The 25,451-nt window shown below is 42.8% G+C and overlaps 1 protein-coding gene across 1 annotated transcript in view; it reads right to left on the bottom strand.

Annotated features, from left to right (window-relative positions):
- LOC137369367 (centromere protein C-like) overlaps window positions 1-25,451 on the bottom strand; it is a 97,981-nt gene that overhangs the window by 17,662 nt on the left and 54,868 nt on the right. The window contains exons 5-7 of the mRNA XM_068030469.1: window positions 14,288-15,539; window positions 13,704-13,804; window positions 11,039-11,098 (exon numbers count right to left, since the gene is read on the bottom strand). Coding sequence (XP_067886570.1) covers window positions 11,039-11,098; window positions 13,704-13,804; window positions 14,288-15,539 — 1,413 coding nt within the window. The remainder of the gene's footprint in view (window positions 1-11,038; window positions 11,099-13,703; window positions 13,805-14,287; window positions 15,540-25,451) is intronic.

The following is a 25,451-nucleotide window of genomic DNA, read 5'->3' as shown; positions in this document are numbered from 1 at the left end:
TGCATTTCCCTTCACTTTGCCCCAGCACCAGCTCGGTCATTTGATATTTCTTGATGGTAAAGGTGCTATATAGATGCAATTTTTTGTTGAAAAATGGATAGGGGAACAACAACTGCTTATTAAACAAGCATTTTAAAAGCCCTTCTACAGACCACCTGTGACCAAAGCCTGCAATGCTGACATGCAATTGTCAACAGGAACAGATAACTCTAAATTGCGACCAAAATTCATGACAATAAAATTGGGGTTCAGTAGCATAGCAGTTATGTTACTGGACTAGTAAGCCAGACAACCTAGACTAATAATCAACAAGTGTTCAAATCCCACCAAGGCAGCTGGCAAATTTAAATTTAATTGAATAAATTCAGTAATAAGCTAGTAATGGTGACTATGAAAGCACCGGATTGTCGTAAAAACCCGTCAGGTTCGCTAATGTCCTATAGGAAAGGAAATCGGCCATTCTTCACCAGTCTGGTTTGTCTGTGACTCCAAATGTGATGGATTCCCAACTGTCTGCTGAAATACCCTAACAAGCCACTTCGTTGTATTCAAGAAGCTGGCTCACCACCACCTTTTCAAGGACAATTTGGAATAGCAATAAATCTTGGCCTTACCAGCAACACCCACATGCCATGAATGAATAAAAAAATGCAATTGTTAACAGGAAGAGCATGTCTTGCATTGAATTGTTAATAGAGATTTATCAGTAGATCTGAATGATAAAAAACAATTAATCTTAGCCCACAGAGTCTGGGCCATGACCTAATACAGAATTACTATCAGGCCAATCTATGCCAAGCAGTTACTCAGGAGACTGCTATAAGTGAATAGCATCTAGATGAATCTAGCCATAACAGCACATATAACAGGGAAGGAACTTCACAGGAAGGCACTAATTATACCTGAAAATTGTTTTTTTTTTGGAAGGAACTTACATACTTCATATAATCTTTAGTGAAAATATGTATTCAAAGTCAAAAAACAAATAGAGAAAAGTTAAACAAATTATTCAACCTGAGGAATTCCTGTAGATAATGACTTGGAGTTGCGGAACCTGTTATTTTCAGTTTATATGTTCAAACATCTGAAGACTATGCAGTTATAAATAAACTGTGGAAGCAAACCAATGATAAAATAATTCCCTTTCCACTTACAGCACAGAAACAGGCCATTCGGCCCATATGGTCTATAACAGTATTTATGCTCCACACAAACTCCTCCCACCCAATTCATCTATCAGCATAAACTTCAATTCTGCTGTCCCTCGTGTTTATCTAGCTTCTCCTTAAATGCATCAACGCTATTTGCCTCAACTATTCATAGTGGTAGCTCTCTGGGTAAAGAAGTTCCTCCTGAATTCTCTACTGGATTTATTGGTGACCATCTTATGCTTATGGCCCCCAATTTTGGACTCCTCCACAAATGGAAACATTCTCTCTATATCTACCCTGTAAAACAAACACTTTTATAATCTTAAAGATCTCTATCAGGTCATGCCTCAGCCTTCTCTTTTCTAGAATAAAGAAGAGCCCCAGCCTGTTCAGTCTTTCCTGAGGAGTATAACCTCTCAGTTTTGATAACATCTTAGTAAATCGATTTTGCATCTTCTCTAGTGCCTCAATATCCTTTTTTTAATAACATGGAGACCAGAACTGTTCATTGTACTCCAAGTGTGGTCTAATTAAGGTTCTATAAAAGTTTAACATAACTCCAATTCTATTCAATTCTATCCATGGAGAAATGTGCCACAGTACTTTGCTTGCTTTTATTAAAGGCCTTATTAACCTGCAATTGGTGTATCTGTACATTCAGATCTCTTTGCTCATCTTTAATAAACTTGCAGAATAAATATATCATTGGGAAACTAATTTCAATATAGAGAAGAGTAATTTGACACAGTCTACCTCAGTATTGATTATACTTCCCCATTGTAGTTTGCCAATTTTGAAATTGTACTTCTGATACCAAATCGTGCTGTAAATGGTGAACAGTGGTCCCAGCACTGACCTTAGTGAAACACCACTTCCCATGTTTTGCCAGTCCTAGTATTTCAGAATAACCACGCTGCATGTCAGAACATTATATACAAAACAGCTGAAGAAAGATCATATTCTTGAATGGCACCAAACTTTTACACAGTGTCCTAGTGCACTGTTGTACAATAGAAGTCGCTGACTAGCTATAGACATGATTACAGCAATACCGTTGCTAGCCGCATGCACTACCTTTGTTGGTATTTTTTTAAGCAAATAACTAACTAGCATTAAGAAATGAAGGAAAGCATTCGCATGAATCAAAAAAACTCACTCGGCTTTACATCTTACTATTTTATACCTCGTCATTGAAGATGAAGAAATAAAAAAAAACAGGGTGCATGGTGCATGCCAAGTGAATTCTTCAAACAAAAACCAGGCCAAATACATTAAGAGGGGAAGAGAAGCAGAAAAAGCGACTGCCAAAGACAGAACATGAGAAGAGAATGGCAGTTAACATAAAAGGGAACCCAACAATCTTCTACCGCATGTAGTAAGCAGGTGGTAAGAAGTGGGGTGGACCTATTCTGGACAAAGAGGGTGATCTGTGCTTAGAATCGTAAGGCAAAGCTAGAATACTTAACGAGCACTTTGTTTCGGTGTTTACGAAGGAAGAGGAGGTTGACAAAATAAATTGGTAGACGCAGAGATGGTAGAGGTAATGGATGATGTGAAAATGGGTAGGCAGGACATACAAGGCTGGCTGGCTATTGTTACGACCAGGTGAGAAAGAGGTCGAAGGTTCCCTTTCAGCTTTCACCTGGTCTTACCATAACAGGGTTTAATTTTAAACACACTGTTTTTAGCTTCTTCTTGGTGAATCCTTGTTCACCGCTGTCCAATTATAAGGCAAAGAAACCAGCTCAAACAGACTTAGGTTTAAAGAAGAAAAATTGAAATTTATTAAACGTAAACTCTAATTCAGTTAATGCCCACGGATACACGACGCGCCCCATGCTAGCAGGCATACATGATACACACACACACAAATGGAGACTGAAAAGAGAAGAAAAATAAAGTGGAAAAGTTTGAGGGAATATCTGAAGAGCTGTTGTTACAGTTCTTCGAGCTCACTATAGAGTCCTTGATTGTAGGCAGATCTTGCTTTTTGCTGGGGCCCAGTATTATTCTTAAACCTTGTTCACTGTAGGAGACTTTTCTCTCTCGGGGTGCATGTGTCTTCAGTGGATTCCGAGGCTTATGAGAAAGAGATGGGTGCAAACAGGAGAGATCTTCTCAGTCCAGGAACAAAAGAAACATGCGCCTTCAAACTCTCTGTGGCCAGTTCAAAAGAAAACTCTGGAACAGCCAGGTAGTCATGTGACCTAAGCCTGGCTACCCGACCCAAACCCAACTACGCGTTAGGTTCCGGTTAGGTCGGGCATTTAAGAAAAATTAAAGGACTCGGGCCCGGATTGGCTGTTTTCGGGCTAAGTTTTAATTTTATTCCCGAGCAAGGCTTTACCTCAGACCAACACCCCCTCCTCACACCATGGGCCCAGATGCAAATATAGGCCACAACCCATTCCCCAGGACACGCCCCTCGCCAAGCCCCGCCATTCAACATCCTTTCCCACCGCTCAAGCTGAGCGGCAGCAGCTCTCCTCAGTCTCCGGATGGAAAAGGCACTGCAGGTACTGTCAGTGTCTCACACCCGAGGGGTCAGTAGTAATAAAGAACAAAGAAAATTACAGCACAGGAACAGGCCCTTCGGACCACCAGATCCTCTATCTAAACATGACGCCTATTTTCTAAGGGTCTGTATCTCTTTACTTCATGCCCATTCATGCATCTGTCTAGATACATCTTAAAAGACGCTATCGTGCCCGCGTCTACCACCTCCGCTGGCAACGCGTTCCAGGCACCCACCACCCTCTGTGTAAAGAACTTTCCACGCATATCCCCCCTAAACTTTTCCCCTCTCACTTTGAACCCGTGACCCCTAGTAATTGAATCCCCCACTCTGGGAAAAAGCTTCTTGCTATCCACCCTGTCTATACCTCTCATGATTTTGTACACCTCAATCAGGTCCCCCCTCAACCTCCGTCTTTCTAATGAAAATAATCCTAATCTACTCAACCTCTCTTCATAGCTAGCGCCCTCCATACCAGGCAACATCCTGGTGAACCTCCTCTGCACCCTCTCCAAAGCATCCACATCCTTTTGGTAATGTGGCGACCAGAACTGCACGCAGTATTCCAAATGTGGCCGAACCAAAGTCCTATACAACTGTAACATGACCTGCCAACTCTTGTACTCAATGCCCCGTCCGATGAAGGAAAGCATGCCGTATGCCTTCTTGACCACTCTATTTACCTGCGTTGCCACCTTCAGGGAACAATGGACCTGAACACCCAAATCTCTCTGGACATCAATTTTCCCCAGGACTTTTCCATTTACTGTATAATTAACTCTTGAATTGGATCTTCCAAAATGCATCACCTCACATTTGCCCTGATTGAACTCCATCTGCCATTTCTCTGCCCAACTCTCCAGTCTATCTATATTCTGCTGTATTCTCTGACAGTCCCCTTCACTATCTGCTACTCCACCACTTTGTGTCGTCTGCAAACTTGCTAACCAGACCACCTATACTTTCCTCCAAATCATTTATGTATATCACAAACAACAGTGGTCCCAGCACGGATCCCTGTGGAACACCACTGGTCACACGTCTCCATTTTGAGGAACTCCCTTTCACTGCTACTCTCTGTCTCCTGTTGCCCAGCCAGTTCTTTATCCATCTAACTAGTACACCTTGGACCCCATGCGCCTTCACTTTCTCCATCAGCCTACCATGGGGAACCTTATCAAACGCCTTACTGAAGTCCACGTATATGACATCTACAGCCCTTCCCTCATCAATCAACTTTGTCACTTCCTCAAAGAATTCTATTAAGTTGGTAAGACATGACCTTCCCTGCACAAAACCATGTTGCCTATCACTGATAAGCCCATTTTCTTCCAAATGGGAAGGGATCCTATCCCTCAATATCTTCTCCAGCAGCTTCCCTACCACTGACGTCAGGCTCACCGGTCTATAATTACCTGGATTATCCCTGCTACCCTTCTTAAACAAGGGGACAACATTAGCAATTCTCCAGTCCTCCGGGACCTCATCCCGTGTTTAAGGATGCTGCAAAGATATCTGTTAAGGCCCCAGCTATTTCCTCTCTCGCTTCCCACAGTAACCTGGGATAGATCCCATCCGGACCTGGGGACTTGTCCACCTTAATGCCTTTTAGAATACCCAACACTTCCTCCATCCTTATGCCGACTTGACCTAGAGTAATCAAACATCTGTCCCTAACCTCAACATCCTTCATGCCCCTCTCCTCGGTGAATACCGATGCAAAGTACTCGTTTAGAATCTCACCCATTTTCTCTGACTCCACGCATAACTTTCCTCCTTTGTCCTTGAGTGGGCCAATCCTTTCTCTAGTTACCCTCTTGCTCCTTATATATGAATAAAAGGCTTTGGGATTTTCCTTAACCCTGTTTGCTAAAGATATTTCATGACCCCTTTTAGCCCTCTTAATTCCTCGTTTCAGATTGGTCCTACATTCCCGATATTCTTTCAAAGCTTCGTCTTTCTTCAGCCTCCTAGACCTTATGTATGCTTCCTTTTTCCTCTTAGCTAGTCTCACAATTTCACCTGTCATCCATGGTTCCCTAATCTTGCCATTTCTATCCCTCATTTTCACAGGAACATGTCTCTCCTGCACGCTAATCAACCTCTCTTTAAAAGCCTCCCACATATCACATGTGGATTTACCTTCAAACAGCTGCTCCCAATCTACATTCCCCAGCTCCTGCCGAATTTTGGTATAGTTGGCCTTCCCCCAATTTAGCACTCTTCCTTTAGGACCACTCTCGTCTTTGTCCATGAGCATTTTAAAGCTTACGGAATTGTGATCACTATTCCCAAAGTAGTCCCCTACTGAAACTTCAACCACCTGGCCGGGCTCATTCCCCAACACCAGGTCCAGTATGGCCCCTTCCAGAGTTGGACTATTTACATACTGCTCTAGAAAACCTTCCTGGATGCTCCTTACAAATTCTGCTCCATCTAGACCTCTAACACTAAGTGAATCCCTGTCAATGTTGGGAAAATTAAAATCTCCTATCACCACCACCCTGTTGCTCCTACATCTTTCCATAATCTGTTTACATATTTGTACCTCTATCTCACGCTCGCTGTTGGGAGGCCTGTAGTACAGCACCAACATTGTTACGGCACCCTTCCTATTTCTGAGTTCTGCCCATATTGCCTCACTGCTCGAGTGCTCCATAATGCCCTGCTTCAGCACAGCTGAGATATCCTCTTTGACCAGTAATGCAACTCCTCCACCCCTTTTACCTCCCTCTCTATCCCGCCTGAAGCATCGATATCCTGGGATATTTAGTTGCCAATCATGCCCTTCCCTTAACCAAGTCTCAGTAATAGCAATAACATCATACTCCCAGGTACTAATCCAAGCCCCAAGTTCATCTGCCTTACCTACTACACTTCTTGCATTAAAACAAATGCACCTCAGACCACCACTCCCTTTGCGTTCATCATCTGCTCCCTGCCTACTCTTCCCCTTAGTCACGCTGACTTCATTATCTAGTTCCTTACAGGCTTTCGTTACTACCTCCTTACTGTCCACTGACCTCCTCATTTGGTTCCCATCCCCCTGCCACATTAGTTTAAACCCTCCCCAACAGCGTTAGCAAAAGCACTCCCAAGGACGTTGGTTCCAGTCCGGCCCAGGTGTAGACCGTCCAATTTGTAATAGTCCCACCTCCCCCAGAACCGGTCCCAATGTCCCAAAAATCTGAACCCCTCCTTCCTGCACCATCTCTCAAGCCACGCATTCATCCTGACTATTCTTTCATTTCTACTCTGACTATCACGTGGCACTGGTAGCAATCCTGAGATTACTACCTCTGAGGTAATGGGGAGTGGGACCATGGGCTGTGTCAGGGCTGCTCCCAATCTCAATGTGCCTCAGAGCCGGAGGAAGGGAGGGGGGGTCAGTAATGGGGAGAGGGACTAAAACCTGGCTACCTGACCCAACCCAACTACATGTGTCGGGTTCAGGCCGGTCTGTATTATGCATCCCGCATTCAAGTTTGAGTCGAGTCAGGCATTTTAAAAAATTCAAGGATTTGGGCCTGGGTTGGCTGTTGTCGGGCTGGGCCCAGGTGGGTTTTAATTTTATACCCGAGCCAGGCTTTAACGTGACCAGCTGGTCTAATCAGTCTTGACCCTTGTGGTTTGTATCCGCCTTAGCAGGCCCTGGATTGCGCTTCCTCACCTTTGATGTCTGTTTGTATGTAAATTTTTTTTTTTTCCAGTCACGGCTGATCTGTTTAACAAGTCATTTCCTCGCTCCAACAACAGTTAAAAATCAATGTTCGTGACAAAATTGATCTGCCTCATTCTTGGCAGGTGGGGGCCTAGCATGACACTATACTTAGAGTGGATAAGCTGCCTTGTCCGGATGGTTTGCATCTCAGCTTGCTAAAGGAAATGGGAGTGCAGATTGCCATTGGGCTTGCTATGATCTTCCAATCTTCCCCAGATACCGGGGAGGTGCTAGAGGATTGGAGAGAGGCAAATCCGACACCCTTACTCAAGAAAGGGTGTAAGGACATTGAAAGTAACTACAGGACAGTCAGTTTAACCTCTTTGGCGGAAAGGTTTTAAAAACTGGGGAAGGCGGTGGCGTAGCAATGGACTAGCAATGCAGAGGCCCAGGCCAGTGCTCTGGGGACATGGGTTCAAATCCCACCACAGCAGATAGTGAAATTTGAATTCAATTAAGAAATCTAGAATTAAAAAGCTAGTCTAATGATGACCATGAAACCATAAAAATGTCAATTGTTGTAAAAACTCATCTGGTTCACTTATGTCCTTTAGGTAATGAAATCTACCGTCCTTAACTGGTCTGGCCTACATGTGACTGTCAAAGGCAGATCGCGCTTAACTAATCTAATTCATTTTTTTGATGAAGTAATAGGGAAGGTTGATGAATGAATCTTGCCTATTTGGATTTTAAGGTTAGTTGTCAAAATTGAGGCTTATGAAATAGAGGGGTCAGTGTCAGCTTGGATAAAAAAAATTGGTTTAAAGACAGAAAACAGCATGTCATGTTAAATAGTTGTCTGTGCGCTCCCAACCTCCAGTGCGATGACCACTGCTATTTTTGATATACATAAATGACTTGGATATTGGAATACAGAGTAAAATTTCAAAATTTGCCGATTATACCAAACTTGGAGATGTGGCAGATAGTGAGGATGGTACCAATCGACTGCAACAGAACATAGACAGGCTAGCAGAATGGGTAGACAAGTGGCAGATGGAATTTAATACAGGGTAATGTGAGGTGATGCATTTTGGCAAAAGGGATAGGGAAAGGCAATATAGACTAAATGGTATAGTTCTAAACAGTGTATAGGGACAGAGGGACCTGGGTGTTCATATGCATTGATCTTTGAAGGTGGCAGAACATATTGAGGGAGTACTTAGCAAAACATATGGGATCCTGGACTTCATAAATAGAAGTTTCGAGTCGAAAAGCAGGGAAGTTGTGCTGAACCTTTATAAAGCTCTGGTTAGGCCCCAATTGGAGTATTGTGTCCAGTTCTGGTCACCACTTTAGGAAGGTTGTGAGGGCCCTTTAGAGAGTGCAGAGGAGATATACCAGAATGATTTGATTCCAGGGATGAGGAATTTTAGCTACAAGGTTAGGTTGGAGAAGCGGGGGTTGTTCTCCTTGAAGCAAAGGAGATTGAGGGGAGATTTGATAGAGGTGTACAAGATGATGACAGGGTTCAATAGGATAGACAAAGAAAAGCTGTTCCCATGAGCTGATGGTACAAGAACTAGGGGACACAGATTGAAGGTTTTTGGCAGGAGATGTAAGGGGGATGTGAGGAAGAACTTGTTTTTTACCCAGCGAGTGGTAATGACCTGGAATGCCCTTCCTTTGATAGTGGTGGAAGTGGAGACGATGAATGATTTCAAAAGGAAATTGGATGGGCACTTGAGGGAAATAAACTTACAGGGCTAAGGGGATAGAGCCAAGGAATGAGACGGATTGGATTGCTCTAGAGTGCCAGCATGGACGCGATGGGCTGAATGGCCTCCTTCTGTGCCATTATGACTCATCGCAGATTGTTGAAAACAAATTTTGTTGTTTTCTTTTGTATGCAGAAGATATTTAATTGTATTCCATTGCATGCATCTTTAGATTGAGCTAACCAATCGCAAAAAAAAAAAACAGCAAGTTCCAATAGCTGAGCTGGAGACTTTTAAGTACATCACTGGTGAAATTTAATATAGTCAGAATATTGTCATTATTTCATATTGTATCTCAAGGACTTAAAATACAGGGTACCCACAAAGTGAAACCACCTGTGGCTAATTGGAGTCGAGGGTAGTATTATATTAAAAGAGGCTTGCAAAAAAGAGTAGTAAGCTGAGGACTGGAGGGTTTGAGAAAATCAGTAAGAGGGAGAAATTGGAATATCAGCATAAACTAGCAAAAAGTATAAAAACAGACCGTTAAGAGATTCTAAATGAGATTAGCGAAAGTAAACATGGGTTCCTTATAAGCAAAGGCAGGAGAAATTGTAATGGGGAATAAGGAAATGGCAGAAATCATTAAACAAGTATTTTGCATCCATCTCCATAGTAGAAGATACAAAATACATAAGTAATTAATAGTAAAAGAAAAAGTACAGGAGAAATTAATGGAACTAAAAGCTAAAAAGGATAGATCAGGGTACTTTCTAAATGGTGAAAAGCCACAAACAATGGAGGTCCACAGAGACTTAGGAGTCCAAGTACATAGATCATTAAAATGTCATGTACAGGTACAGAGAATAATCGAAAAGTCCAATGGAATGCTGGCATTTATATTTAGAGGACTAGAATACAAGGAGGTAGAAGCCACACTACAATACAAATACCACACACGAGCAGTTCTGCACACTACACTTGCGAAGGATATACTGGCCTTGGTGGGAGTACAGAGTAAATTTACTTGAATGACACTGCAAAGGTTAAACTATGAGGGGAGATTCCACAAACTAGGGTTGTATTCCCTGGAATTTAGACAGTTGAGGGCAATTTGATCGAAGCTTTCAAAGTATTAAGGTATCGGGGGAGGCAAGAACGTGGAGTTGAGGTTACAATCAGATCAGCCATGATCTTGTTGAATGGCGGAGCAGACTCAAGGGGCTGAATAGCCTACTCCTGCTCCGAACTTGTATGTTCATTATGTACGTATTAAGCAGAACTCATAGGCTAGCAAAAAACTGGCTGGGGAGATTAGGACTGAGGGACATAGCCTTCCAAGAGTGATGTTAGGAAACACTTAGACACACAAAGGGTGGTAGAAGTTTGGAATAATCTTCTGCAAACAGCAGCTGATGCGAGAGCAATTGTTAACTTTAATGCTGATAATGCAAAATTTTTGTTAACCAAAGGTATTAAGGGATATGGAGCAAAGATGGGTACATGCAGTTACGCCAGAAATCAGCCATGATCTGACTAAATGCCAGAAAAGGCTCGAGGGGCTAAACAGCCTGCTCCTGGTTCTATGTTCCTAACCATTTATATAACATCTTATCTCAAAATGATTCACATATCGACAATAATTTACTTTAAAATGCAGTGATTTTTATGTAGCAAAATACAGCTACCATTTCACAGACAGTTAGATCCTACAAACAGGAATGAGATAAATGACCAATTCATCTGTTTTGAGAGTGCTAATGGAGGGAAGAGTATTGTCAGAAAACCAGACAAGTCCCTGCGATCTTCCAACATTCACCTTTCTCAGTATTGCATTCGTGTCAGTCTTGGAGTGGGGCTTAAACGCACAGCCTTCTGACTTTGAGGCAAGAGCGCTACCCATTAAGTCAAACTGATAATGGCACCACCAGTAACAAGAAACATTTTTGCTGTTTTATACCCAGTGCAAGCTTTAGACCTGTGCTGAACTGACCATTTTCCTCAGATGCACTCTCTTTTGTAGAACTGTCATCCTCATTGGCATCACTGAAGTCTGGAAGAAAAAAAAAGTGTAAATGGATGCATACTGCAGATGTGGTCTGCCTCATTTTTTGAAAGTAGTTCAACTTCCAATAACAAATCAATGAAATTAGACATGGTCCTACTATTACAACTTGATGGATGCAGTCCCCTATTGGAGTTTCCACCAGAACCAGAAACAACACCTTTGGCAATGTTGGACAGAAGAGGATTTTTTCCTACCTTTCTACTGTTCAACCTGCCTAAGCTGTTTGGATCCTGGGGTAAGACTCCATATACACCCAGACGAGCCCATTTTATTTTGACAGGCACACTGGATCTGCTGGCTTCAAGTACAGTTCCTGTTTGTCCTGGACAGAAGTGGGGCTGTACACTGATGACTGCACAATGTTCATTCGCAGCCCCTCACATACTGAAGCAGTCCGTGTACATATGTGGCAAGACCCTGACAACATTCAGGCTTGGGCTGATAAGTGGCAAGTAACATTCGTGCCACTCATGTCCGACAGGAGGGAATCTAACCATCTCCCCATGACATTCAATGGCATCACCATCGCTGTATCCCCCACTAACAACATCCTGGAGGTTACCATTGAGCAGAAACTGAACTGGGCAGGCCATATAAATGCTATGGCTATAAGAGGTCAGAGGCTGGGAATTCTAAGGCAAGTAAATCACCTCCTGACTCACCAAAGCCTTCCACAATCTTTCCATAAGTCAGGAGTGTGATGGAATACTCTCCACTTGCCTGAATGAGTGAGGCTCCAACAACACTCAAGAAGTTCAACACCATCCAGGACAAAGCAGCCCACTTGATCAACACCCCATCCACCATCTTCAATATTCATTTCCTCCACCACTGATGCACAGTGGCAGCAGTGTGTACCATCTACAATATGCACTGCAGCAACTCACCAAGGCTCCTTTGACAGCACCTTCCAAACCCACGACCTCTACCAGCTAGAAGGACAAGGGCAGCGCACGCATGGGACTACCACCACCTGCAAGTTCCCCTCCAACCCACAACACCATGCGGACTTGGCACTACATCACGGTTCCTTCATTGTCACTGGATCAAAATCCTGGAACTCCCTTCCTAACAGCATTGAGAGAGTACCCACATCAGATGGACTGCAGTGGTTTTGATGTTTTGTTACAGTTGTATAGGATATTGGTGAAAGCGCATCTTGAGTACTGTGTACAGTTTTGGTCTCCTTATTTAAGAAAGGATATAAATGTGTTAGAGGCAGTTCAGAGAAGGAACACTCAATTAATACCTGGGATTGGGGGAGGGGGATTAAGAAGAAAGTTTGGACAGATTGGGTTTGTATTCACTGGAGTTTAGACGAATGAGAAGTGATCTTATTGAAACATACAAGATCCTGAGGGGACTTGACAGGGTGGATGCAGAAAGGATGTTTCCCCTTCTGGGAGAGACTAGAATTAGGGGACACAGTTTAAAAATAAGGCGTCACCCATTTAAGACGAGAAGAAATTTTCTCCCTCAAAGGGTTGTGAGTCTTTAGATTCTTCCCTAGAGTGCAGTGGAGGCAGGGTCATTGAATATTTTTAAAGCAGAGGTTGATAAATTCGAGACTAACAAGGGAATCAAAGGGTTATCAGGGGTAGGCAGGAAAGTGGAGTTGAGGCCACAATCAGGTCAGCCATGATCTTATTAAATGGCGGAGCAAGCTCAAAGGAGCCGAATGGCCTACTCCTGCTCCTATTTCGTATGTTTGTAAGTTCAAGAAGACAGCTCCCCACAACCTTTGCAAGGGCAGTTAGGGATGAGCAACAAACGCTGGCTTTGCCAGCGGCGCCCACATCCCATAAAAGAATAAAAACATGTTTAAAGAAGGAATCCAAGATCTAACTTTTTTATGGAGGAACTATTAAAGACCTTCTTGTGAAGGACAGACTACTAAAAGTTATGTAACTTTCGAAGACATTTCAATTCCATCAATCACTGGGAAAAATCTGTTACATTCAACTTTTAAAACTAGAAGCTGCCATTGACCAAAAGTGGAACAGTTCAGTAGAACCACACCCACTTGACATAGGCAGCAGAGGACAGTATGGAGGTGCAATGAAGTATTTGCCACTGACAACAACGGAAGAAGGAAATTTCACCCAAAAGCATCCAAAAAGACTTAATGCAACTGAGCCATTCAGAACAACTGATCCCAGTTCTGATTCATAGTTTAAAGAGTTATTTATCTGTTAGGGTGGCAGTAGGGATCACTACAACAATCTCTGCTCCTCCAGCCAGAGGCAAAGAAAAATATCATACGTGCTTTCCACTCCTGATTGTTATCTTGTGATCCCTGCTGGAAAATGCATTTGACTGAACATCAGATGAGGAAAGAGTCAAGTTCAGCTTTGATCCTCCTTTCCCTCCCCATCTCCCAACCCCAGAAATTGAACAATCAACCAAAAATCACTTCCTTTATTCAACAAAAAAGAATTAGCCTTTGGACAAGAATGCAGAGGGCTAGAAGAAACAGCAATCGCTTAACCAAAATTATAACAATTACATGAATTTCTTTGAAAAAATGCTCTTGGGTTATTTCTCACATTTAAACTAAACCATACTTTCTGTAGCATATTTTTACTCATACCCATCATTTCTCCATGATCCAAGTTTCCATTGTCACCTGCATCGAAAGACTCCTCTTCATAATTCGCACATGGCCCTGGCCCACTCTTATTAAAAACAGGCCTAAAAATAAAAAATATCCTTAAACTTATTACTGGTGAAATACTCAAACTCGAAATTGTGAGCAAAGAACAAATTTTGTTTTTGTTGGAACGTTAAGTAATACACACGTAGTTCTCGACTCTACTTGTGTGCACATCTTAAAACTCTATGGGCCTACATGAACGGGGCATATATTACATAAATTCTTTACTGAAGACTGCCTGCCGATGCATAACCATCATTCATCTCCCATACAATAAAACATAAGAATATACATACCACGGTATGCAGATGTAAGCATTACTAATTCCTACAATTTTTCTTTAAACCAGTAATGCATATTTATCACATGTAGAGGCACTGTAGATTAATATTCACCAGACTGCAAAATATTTTTCCATCGCTGGTTAACGGCTAGATAATAGCCCCCAAACAGAATGATTGAAGGTTACGATTAACACATTATAATATCTAAGTCTTTGAACACATCTGCTGCTTACTTACAAAGCACCATAGGGAAGTCCTTGTTTTAAAGTTCTCTTGCTTTGCACAGAAGTGCTGGGTTCTGGCTGGTCATCCTCCTCACTCATAACTGATGTCTGTTCACAATGCTGAGAGGGGTCAGTTTTATCTCGGTACTGCACAGTGTCATAATTTCTGGGACTCATTACAACCCGATTTGGAGTACCTGAAGATACCTGGGTACTTGCACGAAGTTCATTAGCAGGCTTTGTGAAGGACTTTCTGGGCCTCATTACAACCTGGTTTGGAGTCCGTGAAGACACCTCGACAATTGCTGAAGGTCCTGCAGCAGGTCTTTGTGGAGTCTTTTTGTCAACATAAGTTGCAGCAAAGGATGCTAAAGGTTCTCGAAAGGGTTTTTGTGACGTTGGCTTGAATGATGAAGAGATATAGTCCTTAATTTGCTTTGAACTTGTATAAACATGTGCAGATCTTGAAAGTGGACTGTATTCCTCCTCCTCTTCCACTTCATTTTTATCATACGTATCGAAATCATAAACTTTCAGCTCCAGTGTGGATTTCTGTTTTTTGGGCAGGTGCACATCAGAGTTGGCCTTTTCTTCTTCAGCCTCAGAAAATAATCGCTTTTTTGGTATGGATGGCGAAGAATACTTTTGTTTTCTGCTTTTCTTCTTAACTGATACATTACCAGAATGACTGCCCTTTTGATTAGCTGTCCTCCGCTGCCCTGTGGGTTTCGACTGATGATTTGGTGGCCTACCAGAACGATTGCCCTTTTGATTAGCTGTCCCCCGCTGCTCTGTGGGTTTTGGCTGATGATTTGGTGGCCTCCCAGAACAATTGCCCTTTTGATTAGCTGTCCCCCGCTGCCCTGTGAGTTTCGACTGGCTATGTGGTGGACTTCCTGGAGAACAATCATTTTCAGAAACATCCTCCTCAAAATTTTGCTCCTCTGAACTGCACACTTCAGTCTCCAATGGCTTTGTTTGAGCACGTACAGGTCTCATTTTCAAAACCATCATCTTCTTCCTTCTTGACTTTAAAGGCAGTTCTGGCAAATAATCTGTGTTCAATCTCTTTGGTAAATGGTTGCCATCATGCTGTACCACCCACCACCTCGGCGGTGGTCTGGTAAGACGCCGGCTCCTTGTATATACATTCACAGCATTATCTCGCAGAAGATTCTCATCAAGCTCATAGGAAGGGAGACATTTCTTAGAATAACCAGGTTTCTTTGTCCGTGTTTCCTTTACTGACATTTCTTTCTTTTTTACTGAAACAACAAAGGAATATTCAATCAAAGCAAGTCTGAAAATAACTTGCCTTTAAAACTAGCTCCTTTCACGATCTTACATTTCCCAAAGCACTTTATACACAATGAAGTACTTTTGACATGCAGTCACTATTGTAATGTTGGCAAACACAGTAGCCAATTTGTTCACACGAATGTCCCACAAATGATAATGAGATAATGACCAGATAATCTACTGAAGTGATGGCTGAGGGATAAATATTGCCCCAAGACACCCGACTTCCTTACTCTTCCTCAAATAGTGCCATGGGATTTTTTTTTTAAAGTCTGCCCGACGGAGTCTCATCTGAAAGACAGAATCTCTGACATTCCTGCATTGCTGCACTGAAGTGCCAGGCTAGATTATTTGCTCAAGTCTCTGGAGTAGGGCTTGAACCGACATAGGATCAGGAGTTGGCCATTCAGCCTGATCTGCATCTTAATTCCATCCACTTACCCTGGCTCCATATCCTTTATACCCTTGTTAATCAAAAATCTGATCAATCTCTGGTTTAAAATTGTCATCTACTGCTTTTTGAGAGAGTTCCACACCTCCACCAGCCATTATATGAAAAAGTGTTTTCCAACTTCTCTCCTGAATGGCCTGGCTCTGATTTTACAGGTTATGACCCTCTGTACTAGACTCACCCAAACAGAATAAGTTTCTCTCTACTCTATCAAAATCCAAAAAACCTCAAATCACCCCTTAAACTTCTATATTCTACAGACTACAAAAACAGTTTCTGTAATATTGCTCATAATCTAACACTTGGTGCCCTGGTATCATTATGGTAAATCTGCGCCACAATTTTTCCATGACCAGCATTTAGTTTCTAAGGTGCAGCGCCCAGAACTGTACATGGATGTGGTCCACCCAAGGCATTGTACAGATGTAGCAAAACTTTCTCCCCTTTATATTCTAGCCCTCAATTTAGAAAGGCTAACATTCCATTTGCCACCTTGATTTTTTTTTTTGCACCTAGCCACTACATTTTAGTGATGTGTACGTGGACACAAAACCTCTTTGGACCGTCACTGTTCCTACCTTTTCACCATTTAAATATTCAGAACTATCCTTTTTTGGTCCAAAATTAATAGCCTCACACTCACCTATGCTGAAATCCATCTGCCACAGTTTCATCCACTCACTTAATCCATCAATGTCTGCTATTTTATGCTCCTGTCCACACTACTTACTATACCACCAATGGCAGCCATAAAGACAGGGCTAAATTGTGGCGAGTCGAAGAGACTTAGTAGTTGGCAGGAAAAAAGACAGAGGCGCAAGGGGAGAGCCAACTGTGCAACAGCCCCAACAAACAAATTTCTCTGCAGCACCTGTGGAAAAGCCTGTCACTCCAGAATTGGCCTTTATAGCCACTCCAGGCGCTGCTTCACAAACCACTGACCACCTCCAGGCGCGTATCCATTGTCTCTCGAGATAAGGAGGCCCAAAAGAAAAGAAAAGAAAGAAGAAAGAAAAGAATCTCTCATCAACAAAGTAGGCTATATGGCTACTTAGTTCTGATGAAAGGTCATTGACCCAAAACATTAACTCTGTTTCTCTCTCCACAGACCCTACCAGACCTGGCTGAGTGTTCCAGCATTTTCTGTTTTTATTTTGAACTTCCAGCATCTGCAGCATTTTGCTCTTGGATATATGGCTCTCTACTATGTGATCCAAATCATTAATGAGCAGAAAATAGTAAGACCCCAGCACAGATCCTTGTAGGACACCACTAGTCACTTCCTTCCAATTTTAGTACATACCATTATCCATACTCTTTCTTTTCTTCCCAACCAATCTCCAAACCAGGTCAATAATTTGCCTTCTGTTCTGAGCTTTAACTTTAGCTAACTGTTCCTTCTGTGAAAGAAAGGTCTTCTGGAAGTCCATATGAAGTATATCCATAGGCATTCCTTTATCTACTTCCTCAAAAAATGCCTAAGACATGATCTACCCATGACAAATTCAGATTGGTTGAGTCATTCTGTCCTTAATTATAGATTCCAAAACTTCCACAAAACAGATGTTCAATTAACAGATCCAGAATTTCCTAGTTTCTCTCACCTCTGCTGTATTTTGTACACTCTTTTTAAATAGACTCTGTAGACTTCTGCTGTAGTGAGATGTTTAAAATTACTGTTCATTGAATAGACTGCTGTAAAATATATCATTGGCTGACACAGTGGTATCAATAAATACTAGCAGATTAGTGTAATCAGCATAGCAAATTCAATGTGTAACATGTCACAGATTTTTTTTTTATTCATTCATGGGATGTCGGCGTCACTGGCCATGCCAGCATTTATTGCCCATCCCTAATTGCCCTTGAGAAGGTGGTGGTGAGCTGCCTTCTTAAACTGCTGCAGTCCATTTGGGGTAGGTATACCCACAGTGCTGTTAGGAAGGGAGTTCCAGGATTTTGACCCAGCGACAGTGAAGGAACGAAATCCTGGAACTCCCTTCCTAACAGCACAAGGGCAATTAGGGATGGACAATAAATACTGGCCTAGCCAGTGATGCCTACATCCCATGAATGAATAAAAAAAAAAAATCTGTGACATGTTACACAATGAATTTGCTATGCTGATTACACTGATGCAATGCATCCACATCTCCAGACCCAATTTTTGTTAACAATGGAAAATTCAGTTTTGCTTTCTATGAAATTCATGAGGAAGATTACTGTGTGTTGATTTGCCATTTAAAACAAGGATCCAGAAATTTATTGGTAGCAGTTAAATTACACAGAATTTACAGTACAGAAAGTCAATTGGTCCAACTAGTAGTCTATGCTTTTTATGCTCCACGAGCCTCCTCCCATCCTACTTCACCTAACCATCAGCAAAGCCTTCTAAAAGGTCCCTACGTATAAATCATGCAGCTGTGATGCTTTATCAATGCTCTCTGTAGAGCTATCCTGATTAAATGTCACTGTTTAATACGTTAATTATATCCAACACTTCATGACTGCCCTGATAAGTGTGCTAATAAACTCCTTTTTTGTGCATACTCTACACTCACACTTCATGCTAAGCAAAATTAATCATACTTACTAAACTAGAAAGATAACAGCACTTGATCGATAGTATTAAAAAAGCTGAATTTGATAAACAGCCGGAGTACTGGTCTCCGGGGTCAGTGATTTACAGCAACTGGATGAAATGCTGACCTCATTAATAAAGTTTCTAGGATTTTCTTAGAACTAAAACACACTTCACAATTTGACCAATCTTTTTTCTGAAATCTTGTATTGGTCTTAGTTGTGAAATATAAAAAATTCTATTGAAGAGTGCTACATAAAGACATATCCGAAGGACATGAAGTTGTGAGCTGCAAATATATCCAGTATCCTATCATTTGTACCGACTACAGAAAAAGTATTTTTTTTGCACGATCAGATTTAGAAATTCTTGGAAGGAAATGCAAAACTTAGCAAGCTTGAGATTTTCCCCCAGGTTAGAGCAGGAAAAGTTAGAGAGATTGCACACAGGAAATGCTGGACAGTTATGCATTTATTTGTCCACTTGGTGTTCAATCTTACCCAGTGAGTAATGAAAAGTTTAACCGTTAGCACAGCTTCCCAAACTGCTGAAATTTGATGGGGCTAAACAATTTAATATCCTCCCTGTGGCTACCGGGCACTCAACTGCGCACAAGTTTCAGGCGTACATTCGAGGTTTATCACGTACACTGGAGTGGTCAAGGTTTAGATACAAAATAATTTTGTTCGCAAATTCTGACAAAACCCAGCTCCCTCCAAAAAAAATGCTTAGGACTGTCATGCAAGTACAGAAGTCATTCTCCCAGTTTTCAGATAACACCTTTCTTACAATAACCGAATTCAAGCTAAGAATTCAATAAAACGTGGAAAAAAAACTGAGCAAAAGTATTACATTTAGTTTCCAAACTTCCACGCTGGCTAAAACGCTGTTGAATTAACGGGGCCTAACTGCACGAAGCGAGTTTGGGCGGGAAAAGCCCTGCCCTGTCGATCTAGCTTGGCGATTGCCACCAGTTGGGTGAGCGGTGTGTTCCAGTTTGTGGTGCTCCATGAAATGTCCCGGGTACACAGGTGTCAGGTATTTCAGTTTATCTGAAAATAACGGTCTCTTACTCATAAGAGAAAGATAAAGTCGCTAGCGGCCACCTTGCTCCAATAGGTTTGCACTTACCTGAGATCGGAAGTAAGCTCCTTGCAGCAGAGAAAAACTTCTATAGAGTTTTCTTTTTTTTTAAAAACTTTGCAGGTTCCAACTGGTACAAACCCTTCGACTGAGTTTTTGGTTCTGACCGACAGCCTGCCGTTTTGCTGTCTGGCCGCACAACCGTACCTTTCGTAAATTTGGTTTGCGGATTGATACTTTTTAAACACATTTGCAAACTATGCACAGTGATTTTTGCTGGACTATTTATTCTGTTTATGTAACATTTTTAGTCACTTTGGATTGGTAATAGGATAGGTTGACATACAATGTACTTTTTAGGACTATTCGTAAGCATTATCAGGAGTAGCAATTTGACATCTGGATGGCGAATTTTCTTCCTTGCAGATATTTCATATTTATTAAAATGCCACGGAACTACACTTTGCTGCTGTCTGTTTACATAGCATAGTTAATTTTTGTTTGCTTACAATTTCCTGTTTGGTATTATAGTCAATCATATAATTATTAGCTGATATAAAATGCTGGCAATTGTTCTGGGCAGAGTGAGCAGCCATTACTAAAATTATAGCGTTGGTACTCGAAATTGCCCCGTTTCATTGGTGACCTTTAGTACAATAAAAAAATTAAATGTATTTCTATAGTGCCCATCACATTGAAAATTCACAGAATTAATTACCTTTAAGTAAATGATTTGTTATTTAAATAACGGTGGCAGTCATCCTGTTGCAGAAATGTATGATCACTTATTCAATGTGTTTATTTCCTGATATTGATTGAGGAACGAATGAATTGGGACTCTCAAAAATCTCCCAGCTCTTCAAATAGCACTGTGGATTTTTAACAGCCACCTGAGCTACCAGGCAGACAGCTTTGGTCTAATGTTTAGTCTGAAAAACAGGATCTCGAATAATATTGCACTTTTTTTTTCTTTTTGGGCCTCCTTATCTCGAGAGACAATGGATACGCGCCTGGAGGTGGTCAGTGGTTTGTGAAGCAGCGCCTGGAGTAGCTATAAAGGCCAATTCTGGAGTGACAGGCTCTTCCACAGGTGCTGCAGAGAAATTTGTTTGTTGGGGCTGTTGCACAGTTGGCTCTCCCCTTGCGCCTCTGTCTTTTTTCCTGCCAACTACTAAGTCTCTTCGACTCGCCACAATTTAGCCCTGTCTTTATGGCTGCCCGCCAGCTCTGGCGAATGCTGGCAACTGACTCCCACGACTTGTGATCAATGTCACACGATTTCATGTCGCGTTTGCAGACGTCTTTATAACGGAGACATGGACGGCCGGTGGGTCTGATACCAGTGGCGAGCTCGCTGTACAATGTGTCTTTGGGGATCCTGCCATCTTCCATGCGGCTCACATGGCCAAGCCATCTCAAGCGCCGCTGACTCAGTAGTGTGTATAAGCTGGGGATGTTGGCCGCTTCAAGGACTTCTGTGTTGGAGATATAGTCCTGCCACCTGATGCCAAGTATTCTCCGAAGGCAGCGAAGATGGAATGAATTGAGACGTCGCTCTTGGCTGGCATACGTTGTCCAGGCCTCGCTGCCGTAGAGCAAGGTACTGAGGACACAGGCCTGATACACTCGGACTATTGTGTTCCGTGTCAGTGCGCCATTTTCCCACACTCTCTTGGCCAGTCTGAACATAGCAGTGGAAGCCTTACCCATGCGCTTGTTGATTTCTGCATCTAGAGACAGGTTACTGGTGATAGTTGAGCCTAGGTAGGTGAACTCTTGAACCACTTCCAGAGCGCGGTCGCCAATATTGATGGATGGAGCGTTTCTGACATCCTGCCCCATGATGTTCGTTTTCTTGAGGCTGATGGTTAGGCCAAATTCATTGCAGGCAGACGCAAACCTGTCGATGAGACTCTGCAGGCATTCTTCAGTGTGAGATGTTAAAGCAGCATCGTCAGCAAAGAGGAGTTCTCTGATGAGGACTTTCCGTACTTTGGACTTCGCTCTTAGACGGGCAAGGTTGAACAACCTGCCCCCTGATCTTGTGTGGAGGAAAATTCCTTCTTCAGAGGATTTGAACGCATGTGAAAGCAGCAGGGAGAAGAAAATCCCAAAAAGTGTGGGTGCGAGAACACAGCCCTGTTTCACACCACTCAGGATAGGAAAGGGCTCTGATGAGGAGCCACCATGTTGAATTGTGCCTTTCATATTGTCATGGAATGAGGTGATGATACTTAGTAGCTTTGGTGGACATCCGATCTTTTCTAGTAGTCTGAAGAGACCACGTCTGCTGACGAGGTCAAAGGCTTTGGTGAGATCAATGAAAGCAATGTAGAGGGGCATCTGTTGTTCACGGCATTTCTCCTGTATCTGACGAAGGGAGAACAGCATATCAATAGTCGATCTCTCTGCACGAAAGCCACACTGTGCCTCAGGGTAGACGCGCTCGGCCAGCTTCTGGAGCCTGTTCAGAGCGACTCGAGCAAAGACTTTCCCCACTATGCTGAGCAGGGAGATTCCACGGTAGTTGTTGCAGTCACCGCGGTCACCTTTGTTTTTATAGAGGGTGATGATGTTGGCATCGCGCATGTCCTGGGGTACTGCTCCCTCGTCCCAGCACAGGCATAGCAGTTCATGTAGTGCTGAGAGTATAGCAGGCTTGGCACTCTTGATTATTTCAGGGGTAATGCTGTCCTTCCCAGGGGCTTTTCCGCTGGCTAGGGAATCAATGGCATCACTGAGTTCCGATTTGGTTGGCTGTATGTCCAGCTCATCCATGACTGGTAGAGGCTGGGCTGCATTGAGGGCAGTCTCAGTGACAGCATTCTCCCTGGAGTACAGTTCTAGGTAGTGCTCAACCCAGCGGTCCATCTGTTTGCGTTGGTCAGTGATTATGTCCCCCGATTTAGATTTGAGGGGGGTGATCTTCTTGATGGTTGGCCCAAGAGCTCTCTTCATGCCATCATACATTCCTCTGATGTTTCCGGTGTCTGAGGCCAGCTGAATATGACTGCATAGGTGTTGCCAGTAGTCGTTTGCGCAACGCCTAGCTGTTCTTTGTGCAGTACTTCTGGCTGCTTTAAGTGCTGCGGATGTTAAATCGCTGGGGGCTTTCTTGTAGTTCAAAAGTGCAATGCGCTTAGCGGCTATGACAGGTTCCAGCTCTTCATTATGAGATTGAAACCAGTCTGCATTTCTCTTCGCACTTTTGCCGTAGGTGGTCAAAGCTGACTCATAGATGGCGTCTCTGATGTGGGCCCACTTGGTCTCAGCATCCCCTGTGGGAGTGTTTTGAAGGGCTGTTACAAGTGAATTTAGAAATTTTTGTAACAGCTGTGGGTGAGAAATTCTGCTCGTGTTGATGCGCGGGTGGCCCTTCTGCTTGGAATGATGCAACTTCTTTGGTCTGAGTCTAACCTTGCTGCACACCAGGGAGTGGTCGGTGTCGCAGTCCGCACTGTGGAAGCTGCGTGTGATTTGAACACTGTTTAAGGCGGCTCGCCTTGTGACAATGAGGTCTAGCTGGTGCCAACGACGTGATCTTGGGTGCCTCCATGAAACCTGGTGACAGGGTTTAGTGTGAAAGAACGAGTTGGTGATGCAGAGGTTATGATAGGTACACAACTCAAGCAGTCTCTGCCCGTTCTCATTCATCCTTCCAACGCCATAGCGCCCAAGGCAGGAGGGCCATGAGTCATGGTCGGCCCCAACCCTGGCATTAAAGTCCCCCAGCAGGAATAGGTGTTCGGTGTTGGGGATGCTGCTAATGATGTTATGGAGTTGTTCATAGAACTGGTCTTTAGCTTCAGGTGCGGAACAGAGTGTTGGAGCATAGATGCTGAGTAGGTGTACTGGACCAGAGGTGGTGAGCAGTCGGATGGACAGTATGCGTTCCGAGCCATTTGAGGGAGGCTCTATCATGCTGAGCAAGGAGTTTCTGATGGCGAAGCCCACTCCATGCTGTCTTGGTTCTTCAGGATCCCTGCCCTGCCAGAAGAAGGTGTAGTCTTGCTCTGCTAGAGAGCCACTCGCGGGGAGGCGAGTCTCCTGAAGTGCTGCAATGTCCACATTGAGTCTACTGAGCTCGTTGTTAATGATGGCGGTCTTCCGAGAATCGTTGATTTGTGTAAGGTCTTCCGACAGGCCAGGACACATAGTTCTGACGTTCCAGCTTGCAAAGCGAAGGGCTGGTACCTTCTTTCCTTTTTTCATGTTGTTGCACTGCACTGCAGTGTCAGAATTCTAAGCTCAAATCCCCAAACCCAAGTGCTATAACTGGGCAAAGCTGACAACACTGATATTGTTTCCCTTTTTTGCCTTCTGCTTAAACCCAAATCATTCATTATATACAAGTTGATTATTGAACACTGCCTTGAGCTGTATGTAGTGATAATGGAGACATGGCTCAAAAAAGAACAGGATTGGGTATAAATATTCCTGGATACAAGGTGTTCAGGAAAGATAGGGAAGGAAAGAAAGGATGAGGGATGACAGTATTGATTGAGGAGAATATTACAGTGCTGGAGAGAGAGGATGTCATGGAAGGGTCAAGGATAGAATCTATTTGGTTAAAGCTATCAAAACAATAATTGAACAACAGGCTACCTTTAAAAAGGATTGTTCGGGTACAGTCAAGATACATTCCCATGAGGGGGAAAGGTAGGATAAACAAACGCAGAGCTCCCTGGATGACAAAAATAGATGGAGGATAAGATGAAGGAGAAAAAGGGTGTGTATGACAGATCAGGTTGATAATACAAGTGAGAACCAGCATGCATATAGAAAGTTCAGAGGAGAAATGAAAAAAGTAATAAGAGCAGCAATGACAGAATATAGAAAGTCTGGCAACCATCATAAAAGGGAATCCAAAAGTCATGTACAGGCACATAAATAGCAAAAGGGTGGTAAAAGGAGGAGTAGGGCCGCTTAAGGATCAAAACGGGGTTTACACATGGAGGCAGAGGGCATGGCTGAGGTATTAAATGAGTGCTTAGCATCTGTCTTTACCAACAAAGATGATGCTACCAATGTCATAGTGAAAGAGGAGAGAGTTGAGAAAGGGGATGGCTAAAAATTGTTAAAGAGGAGGTATTGGAAAGGTTGTCTGTACTTCCAAAGTTGATAAGTCACCAGGACCAGATCAGATACGGAGGGAAGTAAGAGTGGAAATTGCAGAGGGACCAGCCATAATCTTCCAATCCTCCTTAGGTACAGGGGTGATGCCAGAGGACTTGAACATTGCAAATGTTACATACTTGTTCAAAAAAGGATGCAAGGATAAACCCAGCAAGTACAGGCCAGTCACTTTAACCTCGGTAGTGGGAAAGCTTTAAAAACGATAATCAGGGAAAAAATTAACTGTCATTTGAACAAATGTGGATTAATTAAAGAGAGCTAGCATGGATTTGATAAGGGCAAATCGTGCTCAACTAACCTAATTGAGTTTTTTGATGAGGTAACTGTAGGATTGATGAGGGTAATGCAGTTGATGTGGTGTACATGGACTTCCAAAAGGCATTTGATGAAGTACCAAATATTAGGCTCGTCAGCAAATTTGAAGCCCATGCAATAAAAGGAACAGTGGCAACATGGATATGACGTTGACAGGTGACAGAAAGTAGCAGTGAATGGCTGTTTTTTTTGGGCTAGAGGAAAGTATATGGTACAGTTCCCCAGGGATCAGTATCAGGATCACTGCTTTATTTGATCGATATTTATGACCTAAACTTGGATGTCAGGTACAATTTCAAAATGTGCAAATGA

Source organism: Heterodontus francisci, chromosome 4 (genome assembly GCF_036365525.1).
Source record: "Heterodontus francisci isolate sHetFra1 chromosome 4, sHetFra1.hap1, whole genome shotgun sequence".
NCBI classification, from domain to species: domain Eukaryota; kingdom Metazoa; phylum Chordata; class Chondrichthyes; order Heterodontiformes; family Heterodontidae; genus Heterodontus; species Heterodontus francisci.
The sequence above is the reverse complement of the archived record's forward strand: the minus strand, read 5'-3'. Positions and strand labels throughout refer to the sequence as shown.